The sequence below is a fragment of the Rutidosis leptorrhynchoides genome, chromosome 9 (assembly GCF_046630445.1).
Source record: "Rutidosis leptorrhynchoides isolate AG116_Rl617_1_P2 chromosome 9, CSIRO_AGI_Rlap_v1, whole genome shotgun sequence".
NCBI classification, from domain to species: domain Eukaryota; kingdom Viridiplantae; phylum Streptophyta; class Magnoliopsida; order Asterales; family Asteraceae; genus Rutidosis; species Rutidosis leptorrhynchoides.
The window spans coordinates 82,401,527-82,415,569 of NC_092341.1; the positions used below are offsets into that span (position 1 = coordinate 82,401,527).

At 36.1% G+C, this 14,043-nt stretch overlaps 1 protein-coding gene across 1 annotated transcript; it reads left to right on the top strand.

Moving 5' to 3' along the window:
* The first annotated feature begins 1,926 nt into the window (after positions 1–1,926).
* On the top strand, positions 1,927–3,743 carry LOC139867038 (protein TUNICAMYCIN INDUCED 1-like). Its single transcript, XM_071855354.1, has 3 exons — positions 1,927–2,158; positions 2,239–2,556; positions 2,693–3,743. The coding sequence occupies exons 1-3, from the start codon at positions 2,009–2,011 to the stop codon at positions 3,431–3,433; spliced, it is 1,209 nt and encodes a 402-aa protein (XP_071711455.1). The 5' UTR covers positions 1,927–2,008; the 3' UTR covers positions 3,434–3,743.
* Positions 3,744–14,043: the final 10,300 nt, after the last annotated feature.

Sequence of the window (14,043 nt, forward strand, 5' to 3'; positions counted from 1 at the left end):
GACTCGAGGTCGAGTCTTTTCGAAGGGGGAGGGGATGATGCAGTCACGAATGGGCTTGTTGGGCTGGTTGCTGGGCCACAAAGGATGCCAATTACTCTAGAAGACTATTTTGCTGATTTATATGTTGGGCCAAGTCAATGCTAGCAAACGGATGACAAGCTGTGAAGACCTATTGCTTAAGATAATTTGAATAAGAGAGTTTGTTAAACTCCCAAGTTTTTCTCATGTTTATCTTTTAGCTATTTTGAACTTATATTTTCATTAGTATTTATATTGTAATCCAAAAAACAGATGGTGGTTGTTGGATTTATATTTTTTATCGTGAAATAAACAGAAAAACCGAGAAGGTTTCTCATCCTATCGTTACTTCAGTTTCTTATTTTTTTCTTTGGGTTGTTTAGCCACGATCGAGTACTCATTAAAATATCTTATTCGAGATGCAAACCACGAGTTTCTGTTGGATTTCAAAGCGTAATAAGAAGCTTTTATTGAATAGCACCAATGGATGCTCAATCCAGATTTCTATGCTGCTCCTTCAAATAATAGAACATGGTTAATTCATTTATATGCCAAGTCTTTTTTTGTTTCGTTTTGTTTTGGTTGTTTATATAACGGTGGTTTGAGTCGTATATATTTTAACTGTTTATTTTGATTGGTCATTCTTGTTGTTAGTTCGTTTGTATTTGTTTGTACATATGGGTTAAATGTATGGGAGTTGATCCTGTCACATTACATTTTAGTCCATTCACACTAATTTAAGTAGAATTTCAATATTACCCTTTATCTCAAGACAAAATGTCATACAGTGACAGTATTATTTATCGCTTTAATTTTAGTTAATTGAATTGAGTCAGAAGGGTAATATAGGAACTCCATTAAAATTGGTGTGGATGTATTAAAATGCATTGCGACAGGATCAGCTCCCTGAATGTATATATTGTTTGTTTTTTTTTTTCAAAAAAAATATAAATTGTTTGTGATCTTTGAATTTATTTGTTTATATTCACAACTCTACTTTTTTCCAAAAATAATTTTATAAAAATAGAAAACGTTTATGAAAAAAAAACAAATTAAGAATTTAAAAATCTATAGTCTATAGTTTCTATTAAAATCCTATAATGATGATGTCATTATTAAGCTATTTCCTTTGTTAACAAAAAATCAAAAATAAAAAGAAAAAAATCTAAGCGATGATGTCATTAACATTAATTAAATATTTTATTATTTATTTAAGGTTTTTATCATATATACTCTTATTAACTTTAATAATAACATATTTACCCACTTAAATATGATTATATCATATGAGCCCATTTAAACATATAAACTCATCATATTTACTCATTTATTCAACCTTAATGTGATACGTCTTTATGCTCTAATTTTTTTAGCGACAATTATTCATGCTTGCTTTTTTTTCTTCTCTAAGCTATGTACTATGATATTAACTACCATAATCAATACATGCTAATCATCTAATCCTCAATGGTATAAAGCTATTATAAGTTGAGAATACATAATGTGATCACTATTAGTTATCTTTATTTATCTTTAGCTGACTGGAATTTTTTTTATTGCTGTTAATTTCTCTTAATTGATAGGCTACGGATACTATAAATCACGTTTCGTCAATATGTTTGTAAAAACAATGACAAGTTTTTTAGTCGGAATATGTGGTTCCACGGGTCATTAAACTAAATGACTTTAACATTTACTTTCACTTAATACATAAAACATATCGTTAAACCGTTTTATTTAAACAAACTCGTGATTCCACGGGTCATTTAACTAGGAATTAAAATCAATTAATAAGGAGTATTTAATACCACATCAGAAAAAAATATATGCTGTAGCTATTTGTACCCGATGCATATAAAAGTGTATCTCATCGGGTCAAAATATCATCAACCAGACAACTATTACCAGATCTGGAAACATCAAAATAGTATCGTTCATCCACTTTACAAAAATCCTTCATATCTACAGTACACTCCTATGTTCAAAATCAATGAATCACACAATAATGATTATATTTCGATTCAATTTCTTACTCTTATGTTCATCACTTGCAATTGCTTCTTCACGTTTTAATCTTTCTCACTACATTTACCCTAAAATCAGCGATGAATTTCGTCCTCAACCGTCTGTATTCTTAAAGGTAAATTAAGTCTCTATAACTTTATATGAATTCATGTTATTAATCAATTGATTGTTAATTTTGTTGTTATTTTGATCTAGGATGTTCTAGGAGCTATATCGAATAGTGAAAAATGGAAGCCGGATGAATTTAGGGTTTCAAAATTAGAAATTGAGAAAGTTAGGTTTGGGAATATGCAGAGATATGAGATTCAGTTTATGTTAGGGAATAAGAAGGATTTCGTGTTCGATATGCGAGATGAGGTTTCGTTGTGGAAGAGGTTTAAGGATAGTGAAGAGATGGAGTTTGAGGTTTTGGCTAATCGAGTGAGTTCGAAAGCCGTTACTGGTTCGATTCGGATTGAAGGACCTGTTGAATTGCTTGTCGGTGGAGACGATTTGTTGTCGTTAGCAATGCCGGTATGCTTCTTACTAGATTTGTATGAATTTGATTGTGTAATGTGTATTTTTCTTTCGTGTATACAATGTTGTTGTAGCTGAAAAGTTTGTGTATGTGTTATTGATTTGATTTGTACGCTTGAATTACGTGTTTCAGTGGAATGCATCACATACTGGTTTAAGACGGATACTGGTTGGTGAAGACATTACTGTAGAAGTAAAGAATGCACATGAAGTTTCTGTTTTTCAAATGTATGATATTGGACAACTTGCAGAACGAAATATCGTCGATCAAATGGAGCAATGTAACCGATGGTTCTTTCCGTGTTTGAAATGTATGGCATTAGTTCCAGTAAAGATTTCAGGCCCTGCATCTGTAGTTGCCTTTAGGACTCGAAATCGTAGTTCACACATCACATCAAATTTTCTATCACGTGATGTTATTGAATTGCTTCCAGATATATGTTACTCTAGACATATTCATAAGAAGCGACAGTTTTCGATTGTATCATTGAGGTTGAGGATACGATTGTTGGAAAGAGTATTGAAGACCTTTTTAGTTGACAGTATTAATCACAAGGTAAAAATTAAAGCAAAGATTGATGCATCAATTGCATTTCGTTTTCAGTTGGAAGTGGAAAGGAATATTAGGACGAATGATACTCGGTGGACTACAATGTCAGAATGGCGTACAAGGCCTAGTGTTGAGCGTGTATGGTTTGAGGTATTAGCAAGATATGAAAAGAAGTGGTTAAAGCCGTTAGTTGTTAAAAAGATTAAACCTTTTGTTGGAGTAGATTCATCTGCATGGAGTAATTTCATGGCGAACATGTCTTTTACTAAATTGTCATCTGCTCTTGTTGCTCCAGAGGCTTTAACATTGGATGTGAATTGGTAGGAAACGTTTATGTATATCTCCGGTAAAGCCCTTGTACCATGAAATAACTTTTGGGATCAGATTATGTATCAAAATTAATTTGTAAAAAAGTTTATAGTTCGGACCCTGAAGTTTGTAAAGCATCCGTTGTTTGAAAGAGTATTGAAGATTTGGGTAATGGAGAACCAAACAGAGACATTTTTCGTTGTCGATACTTTGCCTTAAAAACTGTTGGGTACAATTCAATATTTATATTTATTTCTTGATAAATAGATAGATGTATTTAATACTTTGATTTTAATCCTCAACCCGTAACTGTTGTCTGTCATAAGATGAAATGTGCATATGATATACTGCAACCCCATCATAATGGTGACACTTAGAAGCTGAAAAAAGATCTGTAATTCATTAGAAGTTTACAAAATTAGTAAGTAAAGTTGTAAATTTGCCTTATATTGATCTTTCAAACTCTAAAAAGTGATTTCCATAATAGTATGGAGGAACCAATTGCGATACTTTTGTTAGATCTAGCAGAAATTTCTTGTTAGTCATTAACCCTTTGAAGTGAGCTCATTCAAGAAGTTAAGTTACACTGTTTAAAAATACTAGTCGATGTAAGCTATCTTACATATTTCTATAACTAAAAATCGATTCCACTTATGAGTAGTATTCAGCGAAAGTTAGATCATCATGCTGTCAGAAGACCTTGATTCGAATTACGAGCAAATTCATGCTTTAGTTGCCTTGGTGCATCGCTGCTTCTTTTTGTAAACAAAATTGCTGTATATCCCATTAGAGTTACTGGATAGACATTTAATTTTGATTGTGAAAATTGTTACTCCGTATTAAGAAAGTGGTGGAATAATTCGTTGTGGTAAACACTTACGTCTAGGGTGCTTACAAAGCCTGCCAAGTAATGTATCTTCCATCTTTTAATTTTTTTTTTTCTTCCGTAGCATGTACATAACTGTAGGCTAAGTGATAAACTATTCATTTATGTATGTGATGCTTGGGATTTGAATAGTAGAACCAAAACTTTTATTATCAATATAATCATATCAGCCTGTCTGGAAATAGCGTATTGGTAACCTAGCCAGAAAACACTCATGGGTAGAGGGTCAGGTGAATCAACCATGTTATTGTCTATAGCCGCCCATTTACGGCGAGTTTCTACAGTTCAAGCCACTACCAATTGAGATGGTGAGTGAACTTTCTTACAAGTGGCACCACAAATCAATCATAAATCGGGATTAGAATAAACAGGAACGCTCAGTTGAATTAATGGAATGGATTAGAATTAGTAGAAACACTCGTTAATGGTGCACCCATGATCTGCGCACATAAAAAGTTCAGTATAACCTGGAAAAGTTACTAAAACGACATGAAGATAGCATTAAAAACCATATTTATTATATAATTGTTCATCTCGAGGTTGATTGTTATGGTCCGTTTTGTGTTCTTCTGTTGGTTTCACTCATTGTATTTTCGTGTATTTTTTCTGTTTTTGTTTGGTTGTATGGTTTCTTTTGGGATGTGAGGGGAGCTCGTTTATAGATAGTTTTTGTTTAAATAGTTGTTTTCTAGGTTAGAGCTTTTCCGTTTTTCCCTTGTCCTTTTGTATTCGTGTTGAGGGCGTTTTCTTTTGAAAAACGGCCTCGTTTCTATATGAGTTTTCGTTTTTTTCGCCCAAAAAAAAAAAAAAAAAAAAAAAAAAAATTTAGGAAAGCATTATAAAACATGAAGTAGACCGTCCAACATATTGCCTAAGTTCTGAAAGCAGCTTTCTATGCTTAGAAAATTAACCGATGTACATAAAAACCATACTAATATATAACACATATACATAAAATATAGAATATAAATTCATAAGCGTAAAGTATTTTATATAACTTTATACAACATAATTATTATTCCTGTTTTATTTATCATGTAAAAAAACAAATGTTACTTTGCCGGTAAAATGATATATATATATATATATATATATATATATATATATATATATATATATATATATATATATATATATATATATATATATATATAGGGGCAGGATCAATGAGGAAGTAACCAATCGGGAGGAAGCGGGGGGAAGCAAAAAGGTTTTTTTTTTTTTTTTCGTTTTTTTGGAATTTTTTTTTCCGGCATCAAGATCACACGAAAATATGAACATTTAGAAGAGACACTTCGTGATGAATGTTATTATTTAGGCGGGAAAACGATCGACAAAAATAACATTCAAGATAATATTATTCGTGAAGAATATGAATGTTTTTTTTCATGTTTTGTGAAGTAAAATTTAGCCCGATTTAGAGTTTAGGGTTTAGGGTTTAGGGTTTGGTGTTTTGGGTTTATGTAAACCCTAAACCCTAAACTCTAAATCGTTCGTGTTAAAAACTCAATCTAAATCCTAAATCTAAACCCTAAATCTAAACCCTAAACCCTAAATTTCTAAACCCTATAAACCCTAATATCTAAACCCTAATATCTAAACCTCAATAGCTAAAACCTCAACATACGCTCGAAAAACACGATAATTGTTATATATTACTTCTTCGAGCGTTTTCCCGCCAAAATAAAAACATTTATCACAAAGTGTCTCTACTAAATGTTCATATTTTCATCTCATCTATAATGTTCGTGAACAAAGTTTTTTCAAAAAACGAAAAAAAAAAAGTTTTTGCTTCCCCCGATTGGTTACTTCCCTCTTGATCCTACCCCTATATATATATATATATATATATATATATATATATATATATATATATATATATATATATATATATATATATATATATATATATATATATATATATGGGCAGGATCAATGGGGAAGTAACCAATCGGGGAGAAGCGGGGGGAAGCAAAAAAAAAAAAATTTGTTTTTTGAAAAAACTTTGTTCACGAACATTATAGATTGGATGAAAATTAGAACATTTAGTAGAGACACTTGCGTGATGAATGTTATTATTTTGGCGGGAAAACGATTGACAAAAATAACATTCAAGATAATATTGTTCGTGAAGAATGTTAACGTTTTTTTTCTTCATGTTTTGTGAAGTAAACTTTAGTCCGATTTAGAGTTTAGGGTTTAGGGTTTGGTGTTTTGGGTTTATTCCATAAACCCAAAACACCAAACCCTAAACCCTAAACCCTAAACTCTAAACCGTTCGTGTTAAAAACTCAATCTAAATCCTAAATCTAAACCCTAAATCTAAACCCTAAACCCTAAATTTCTAAACCCTAATATCTAAATCCTATAAACCCTAATATCTAAACCCTAATATCCAAACCCTAATATCTAAAACCTCAACATACGCTCGAAAAACACGATAATTGTTATATATTACTTCTTCGAGCGTTTTCCCGTCAAAATAAAAACATTTATCACAAAGTGTCTCTACTAAATGTTCATATTTTCATCTCATCTATAATATTCGTAAACAAAGTTTTTTCAAAAAATGAAAAAAAAAAAATTGGCTTCCCCCGCTTCCCCCGATTGGTTACTTCCCTCTTGATTCTACGGATCAAATGAGAACTTTTTAGGTGAGAGAACTCTAAGAACTCAATTGGTCGAACAAATAATGAGACTGACGAACAAAATTGAATGCGGTAGAACAAAAAGTACTGCCAGATGTGTCAAATTAGGGCAGTTCCACAATTCACCTGCCTTCTCATACACCCAAATCAAATACCTACCAACAAAATCAAACACCTAACAACAACGTTGATTTTGACCAAATTAACCATCAATTCATCAATTACCTACATTGAAATACACTACAAAACTCTAAATACTACTGTACAACACAACTTGTTGCAGACAATTGTACAAAAACAAATCAAAAGGTACAAGTTTGATCAAACACCCATGTTGTCTACAGTGAAGGATACTTTTACCACAGTGAAGGATCCAACAAAAATCTACACCCATGTTGTCTTACTAAAAAAAAAAAAATTTCAATTTGGCGAAATGAAGTTTCTGCTTTGTGAGAAAATAAAATGTACTATTGCAACTTGAAGAAGAAAGATAACGGAGACAAATGTTGTCGTTACACAATCCAGGGCCACGATTTGCTCATATTTCATTGATTTTGATTTTGTTGTTTATTTAGAAGATGCATCTCTATGCATCTATGTAAACAATAAAAGTGAAATATGGTGAGTTTCTGCTTTGGGTGATAGGATGTTTTTTTAAGAGATAATTGTGCCTTTTCAGGTTATGTGCTTTTTACAAGTTATGAAAGTGAATATGGTGGGGGGAGAAAGAATAGAGATGTAGGTGTGTTTGACTTGAGTAATGGTAACAACAAATGTAAAACAACAAACTGATGCATCTTTTTTTTTTTTTTTTTTTTTTTTTTTTTTTGTAGAACAACCAAGTTTTACAAATAATTGTAGAACACCAAATGTAGAACAAGTCCGAATTTCATCATATTTTTTTTTTAATTTAGTCCGATTTAGAGTTTAGAGTTTAGGGTTTAAGGTAAAAAACTCATTCATCTTGATTCTATAATTTGAAATATGTTCATTCTACAATTTGATATAAGTTCGAACAAAAAATACCAAATTCGAACAAATTTGGAGAAATTAACAAATTTGGAGAAATTCGAACAATTCCCTATTCTACATTTTATGGAATTCGAACAAAAAAGGGAACAAAAAAAGGTAGAATCGAACAATTTTTTACTAATTCGAAAAAAAAAGAAGGGAGAGCAAATATTTTGATATTAGAACAAAAAATTTGAAATTAGAACAATTTAAGTTCTACAATTTAAATTCTACAAAAAAAAATGCATCATCTTTTATGCATCTCAATTTTGTTCTAATACCTTAAAATTGTTCGCCCTTGTTTTTTTTTTTTTGTTCTAATACATCAAATTTTGTTCTAATACCTTCAATTTTGTTCTAATACATCGAATTTTGTTCGCCCTTGTCTTTTTTGTTCTAATACTTCCAATTTTGTTCTAATACATCCAATTTTGTTCGCCCTTGTTTTTTTTTATTCTAATTGCTCGAATTTCACCAGTTTTGCTCGAATTTCACCATTTTTGCTCGCCCGCCATTTTTTTTTGCTCGAATTTCTTGTTTTTTGTTCGCCCGCTGATCAAGAGAAAATTGACCTGAGTGCAAAAGATTGTTGTGACTAACCTTCGGAAGGGGTTCCTCCGGTTAACGCGATGGGTTTGAAGGGTGTTGTGGTGGTTGACTTTTGCCGAGCCTCCAAGGTGAACTAATCAAAGTGATCAGTAATGGTAAGTGAATGCTGATTGTTTTTTACATATCGTAAATGATTGATTATGGCTAGTATTTATAGGAGAAAGATGGCGGTTATTCTAGGTAACTACCATCAGTCCACTAACCCACGATTACCACTCCTGGAATCCTCTAATCATGCCCACTAATTGCTCCACGTTCTCTTGATTTGTCGGACGGACAAGCGACTGAGCAGACTGAGTCAACATTCAACGGTACGCTACGGGTGGCGTAGCGTGAGAACAATCATGACCTGAAGACAGCGTTGACTTAGTTGTAATGCAACCAGGAATTGAAGCTAAACGTCCAGCTAAGAAGTACGCCATGCGGCGCACGTGACGGTCATGGCGGGACGTACGTCATTAAGTCCCCCCAGTTTGGTTGGAATCCAATTACCTTGAATTGTAACTAAACTATATTAAATAAATTACTATAAAAAGCCATCATTACTGACACGCAGTAAACGTCAAATCCTGTTCCCTCGTAGGGTGTGCTAGGGATGACGTCAGCATTCATTTCGTTTTACAGCTGTAAAAACTGAAACGACGCGAATCCAACGGTTGTGCCTCAACATCGTATGACACGTGTTCGATCAGGATCAAAGCCCATGAACTGGGCCCACAGTAAGTTTCTTCTATAAAATGGCGTTTTTACCTCCTCATTGTTACATCTCTTTCTCCGCCTCCTTATTATTAAAAAATTCTTATCTCCTCACCATACGTGTGCCGTTTTCATTCTAAGGTAAACCAAAATGTCTAAGGCTAACGTTTCTACTGAAAACACTACCGTTACGACGGAAGAGATGGAGAAATTTATAGCCGAGTATCCGGTACTTCAAAACGTACCGACGATGGTAGCGATACCCGGCCAGCGTGCCGACGAGCCGCCACAAGGATACTTTACCTTGTATTGGAAAGCGGTGGCATTGGGCAACTTGCGTTTTCCGTTGAGCCCATTCATGGCGGCTGTGCTAGACCATTATCATATTAGCGTCTCGCAATTACATCCTCACGCATGGCAGCGTGTTACAATTTTCGAGATGTTTTTTAGGGCGCAAAATAGGCCCGCGAGTCTGAACGTTTTCCGAGCGACGTTCAAACTCACTGCTTCCGGAAAGGGATGGTACACTTTTGAGAAAAAGTGAAAATTTACCACCAAGAAGTCTCCGTCCCTCCATGATTGGAGGGGAATGTTCTTTTTTGTCGGGACCGAACTGCTGGGAGAAGGGCGTGCCCACCTCGTACAATGGCGTTCAAAACGTTCTCCGGATGTCTCCAAAACTCCAGACCTTGACCAAGGGGAGTAGGAGCTTTTTAATTTGTGTAAGGACTCTACACTAGAGATGCGTCCTTACGGCGAGGTGATGCTGAAACTCTGCAATGTTCAGCATTATTGGCCATGGAGTGACAGAGTGCCATTAATCATGTGCGACGGAAGGGGTATGCTCTTCGTGCCGCTACGTCTTTAAACTTGTAAGTATTCTGCTCATGTAATTTTTCTAACTCAATTTCTTTTGCAGAGATGGATTTCAACAGAGTTCTCCGCAGCCCTTCTCTTGACGGTGTTTCCTTCAAGAGGTTCCCAAAGGCCAACCTTCCGGAAGGTCATCCGTTGAAGGGGGATGGTGCTGCTGCTGGTTCATCCACCAACGCTGCCAGCGACGTGGAAACAACACAACCTACAACCGAATCAACTCCTGTCACCAATCCGGACCCGATATCTGTCGCTCCTCCCCCGGTTCAGCCGTAACAGCAACTTCAACAGCAGAAACGCCCCCATTCTCCCCCAAAAGTGACAGCCACAACTGGCGGTCACAAGAAGAGGAAAACGCCACGAGAAGTTGCAGAAAGCAACTTAAAAACTTTTGAAGAGATTCCCAGCCAAAGTGGGTATTATGAAAACCCTAATAATAACCCCGCTACGTCACCAAAATCCCAATGGGAGAAACTAATCAAGTTTTTTATTTCTCCAGGGTTACGCATGGGAGTCCCTATCGTCCATCTCCAAGATTCATCCGACGCCCAAGGAAAGGCGTCGGAAAAAGACATACTGACGGCGTCCGATTCTGGCAGCGCTTCCGGCCAACGTTCTACTTCTTTGGAGGAGCCTTATTCTCCTGGTTTTGGGAAACAACCCACCTTCAGCCACATGGAGACTATGTGGAACGTCTCTCACAGCGGCGTTTTGTCGCAGTTTGAGTATCTGCAACGGATTTGCCCTCCGGTACTTTACGAGGCGGTCCGAAAAATACCCGATAGCGCCGCTCGTCGCGCCAGGTTCAGCACATTTATGAAGGTTGGTGTTGACCCGGGACGAGCTACAGCGGACTATTGATCTGGACCAACTTGCCCGTCGCGCGGAGGCTGACGGTAAAGAGCTGAATGTTGAAATTGTCAAGATCAGGGAGGAGCTGGAACGGGCTAAGAAAACCGCTGCCGCAGCGGAGGTTGAAAAGAAGCAGGCCCTAAAGGAGGCCCAAAAGGCTATCAAAGAAATGACCTTGTGCACCGAAAAAGAACAAACTGCGCTAAAGGACCTGGAGGCGGCACATAAAGAGCTGGCGGAGGAGAGAGCCAGTAATGAACTCCTCACCGCTAAGAACCAAGAGTTGTCGGCTGCCAACCGAAAGGTAGCGGACGACTTTCAAGAGCTTTGTAGCCTCATCCCCTCTATTTTTTATAAGGCTCTCAAAGTGCCAGAGGTGAAGGAGCCGTTCCAGAATTTGGTTGACGCTACGAGGAAAGTGGAGCGCTTGGACGCGTACACCACGTTGGTGCAACATGTTGAAATAGCAGAACCAATTCCAGAGGCGATCCGAGACATGGCGGATGAGGACGCCTATGACCTCCACGATACGGCGGTCAATGTTTGCGCGGCTATTAAGGTGCCGTTTATTGAACAGATTGGGTCGACGCCGGACCTTACTTTGGCTAAAGTGAAGAAGATGATCCCGTAGTTGTAGGGATTTTTGTAATCTTGTATTCATTTTTGATCCTGATGTAATGATTGTAATTAAGTTAATGAAATATCATTTCCTTATGATTCTTGTTATTTTACTGTGTTCCCACTGTAGTAAAACATGTTTATATAACTATGTACGTACCGTCGTCACGGTAACGTACCATTTGTCAAGGTTACACTTGATAATTGTCGACATTGCACTCATCTACTTAGTGTTGGGATTAATGCGACGGATACGAAATCCGGAGGCACCCCGTTCCGAGGGCTAGGCGTACCTCCAATACGCCTGGCGTCGCCAATGCCGTCCAAAGATTAGATGATATCTTTGTTCATGGCATAAGTAACTTGTGAATGGACTTACATTATTACATTCTTACGAAACACCGAAGTGCTGCCATAAAAGTTACGTAATACATTAATAATGAAAATTGAAAGATGCATTTAACTGAAACAACTAAAAAACAAAGAAGTCTAATGCGCTACGCGCTTACATTTGTGGTGATCAATCACAAACTTAGGTAAAATGAAAAAGAACAAATTTCAACAATGGAACATGTCGAAATACTTTAAACATAAAACTTCTTTAAGTTGGTCGCGTGCCAAGTACGCGGTACAAATTTGCCATCATGCGTCTTGAGGTTATACGCCCCGTTGCCAATTGCTTCTGCAATCACGTACGGGCCCTCCCAGTTGGGTCCCAATTTGCCAGTGTCCTCGACCCGGCTGGCATTGTTGTTACGCCACACAAAGTCACCGGGGCGGAAAGTACGTTCCTTCACACGCTGATTGTAGTACTTGGCAATCTTTTGTTTATTAGACGCTTCCCTGATGGCGGCGGCGTCGCGCCTTTCTTCCAACAAGTCCAAATTTTCTTTCAAGCTATTAACGTTGGACTCATCGTTGAATTGCATTACACGCTGGGTTGGAACAGCAATTTCGGCGGGAATCACCGCCTCGGTACCATAGACAAGGCTAAATGGCGTTTCTCTGTTGCTTCCTTTTGGTGTGGTTCGGAATGCCCATAAGACTTGTGGAAGCTCATCTGCCCAACCTTTTCTGTCTGTGTCCAACCTTGCCCTTATCCCGGCAACGATATCCCTGTTTGTGACTTCCATTTGCCCATTTGCCTGCGGATGGGCAACGGAACTGAAAGTATGTTTGATATTTAACCCGTCACACCATGAACGAAACAGATCGTGAGCAAACTGTTTGCCGTTATCGCTGACAATTTCATGTGGTATTCCGAAACGGCACACGATTTCCTCCCAAACAAAGTTCACCATCTGTTTCCCCGTTATGCTCTTCAAGGTTTTGGCTTCGACCCACTTGGTGAAAAAGTCGATTGCAACAACCAAGTGTTTTCCGTCCGGGAAGGGGCCTACTAAATCGATTGCCCATTTGTAAAAGGGTCAAGCAGACGTCATGGGAATCAGCTCATGCGCTGGCATGTGAATTTACTGTAGTGACCCGAACTTTTCCATGTTTATATATATTAATTAAGATTGATATTTACATGACTAAATGTTTCCAACGTGTTAAGCAATCAAACTTGTTAAGACTTGATTAAATGAAATAAGTTTCATATAGACAATTGATCACCCAAGTTGACCGGCGATTCACGAAGGTTACAAAATCGTAAAAACTACATGTTGTGGTATATATAAACATATATATATGGTTGACATAAGATTATGATGAGTAAGTATCTCACTAAGTATATTAACAATGTGTGATATACATAAGAAATGAGATTGCTAAGTTAAGAAACTCGAAATGATATATATAACGATTATCGTTATGATAACGTCTACTAAATACATATGTATCATATTAAGATATTGATACACTATATTTAACATGATAAAATGATATTTAAATATATCATTAAGTGTGTTAACAATGAACTACATATGTAAAAACAAGACTACTAACTCAAGAATTACGAAACGAGACTTATATGTAACGATTATCGTTGTAACGATATTTTAATGTATATATCATATTAAGAGATATTCATACATCATAATATCATGATAATATAATAATTTAACATCTCATTTGATATAATAAACATTGGGTTAACAACATTAATTGAGATCGTTAACTTAAAGGTTTCAAAACAACACTTACATGTAACGACTAACGAAGACTTAACGACTCCATTAGAATGTATATACATGTTGTGTTTTGATATGTATTCTTACACTTTTGAAAGACTTCAAGACACATATCAAAGTACTTCTACTTACCAAAAATACTTACAATTACATACTCGTTCAGTTTCATCAACAATTCTACTCGTATGCACCCGTATTCGTACAATACACAGCTTTTAGATGTATGTACTATTGGTATATACACTCCAATGATCAGCTCTTAGCAGCCCATGTGAGTCACCTAACACATGTGGGAAC

Bases quoted from the DNA above. Each gene is read 5' to 3' on its own strand.
- LOC139867038 (XM_071855354.1), top strand. From the start codon at position 2,009: ATGAATCACACAATAATGATTATATTTCGATTCAATTTCTTACTCTTA. The intron at 2,159-2,238 runs GTAAATTAAGTC...ATTTTGATCTAG, and splicing joins AACCGTCTGTATTCTTAAAG to GATGTTCTAGGAGCTATATC. The intron at 2,557-2,692 runs GTATGCTTCTTA...TACGTGTTTCAG, and splicing joins TGTTGTCGTTAGCAATGCCG to TGGAATGCATCACATACTGG.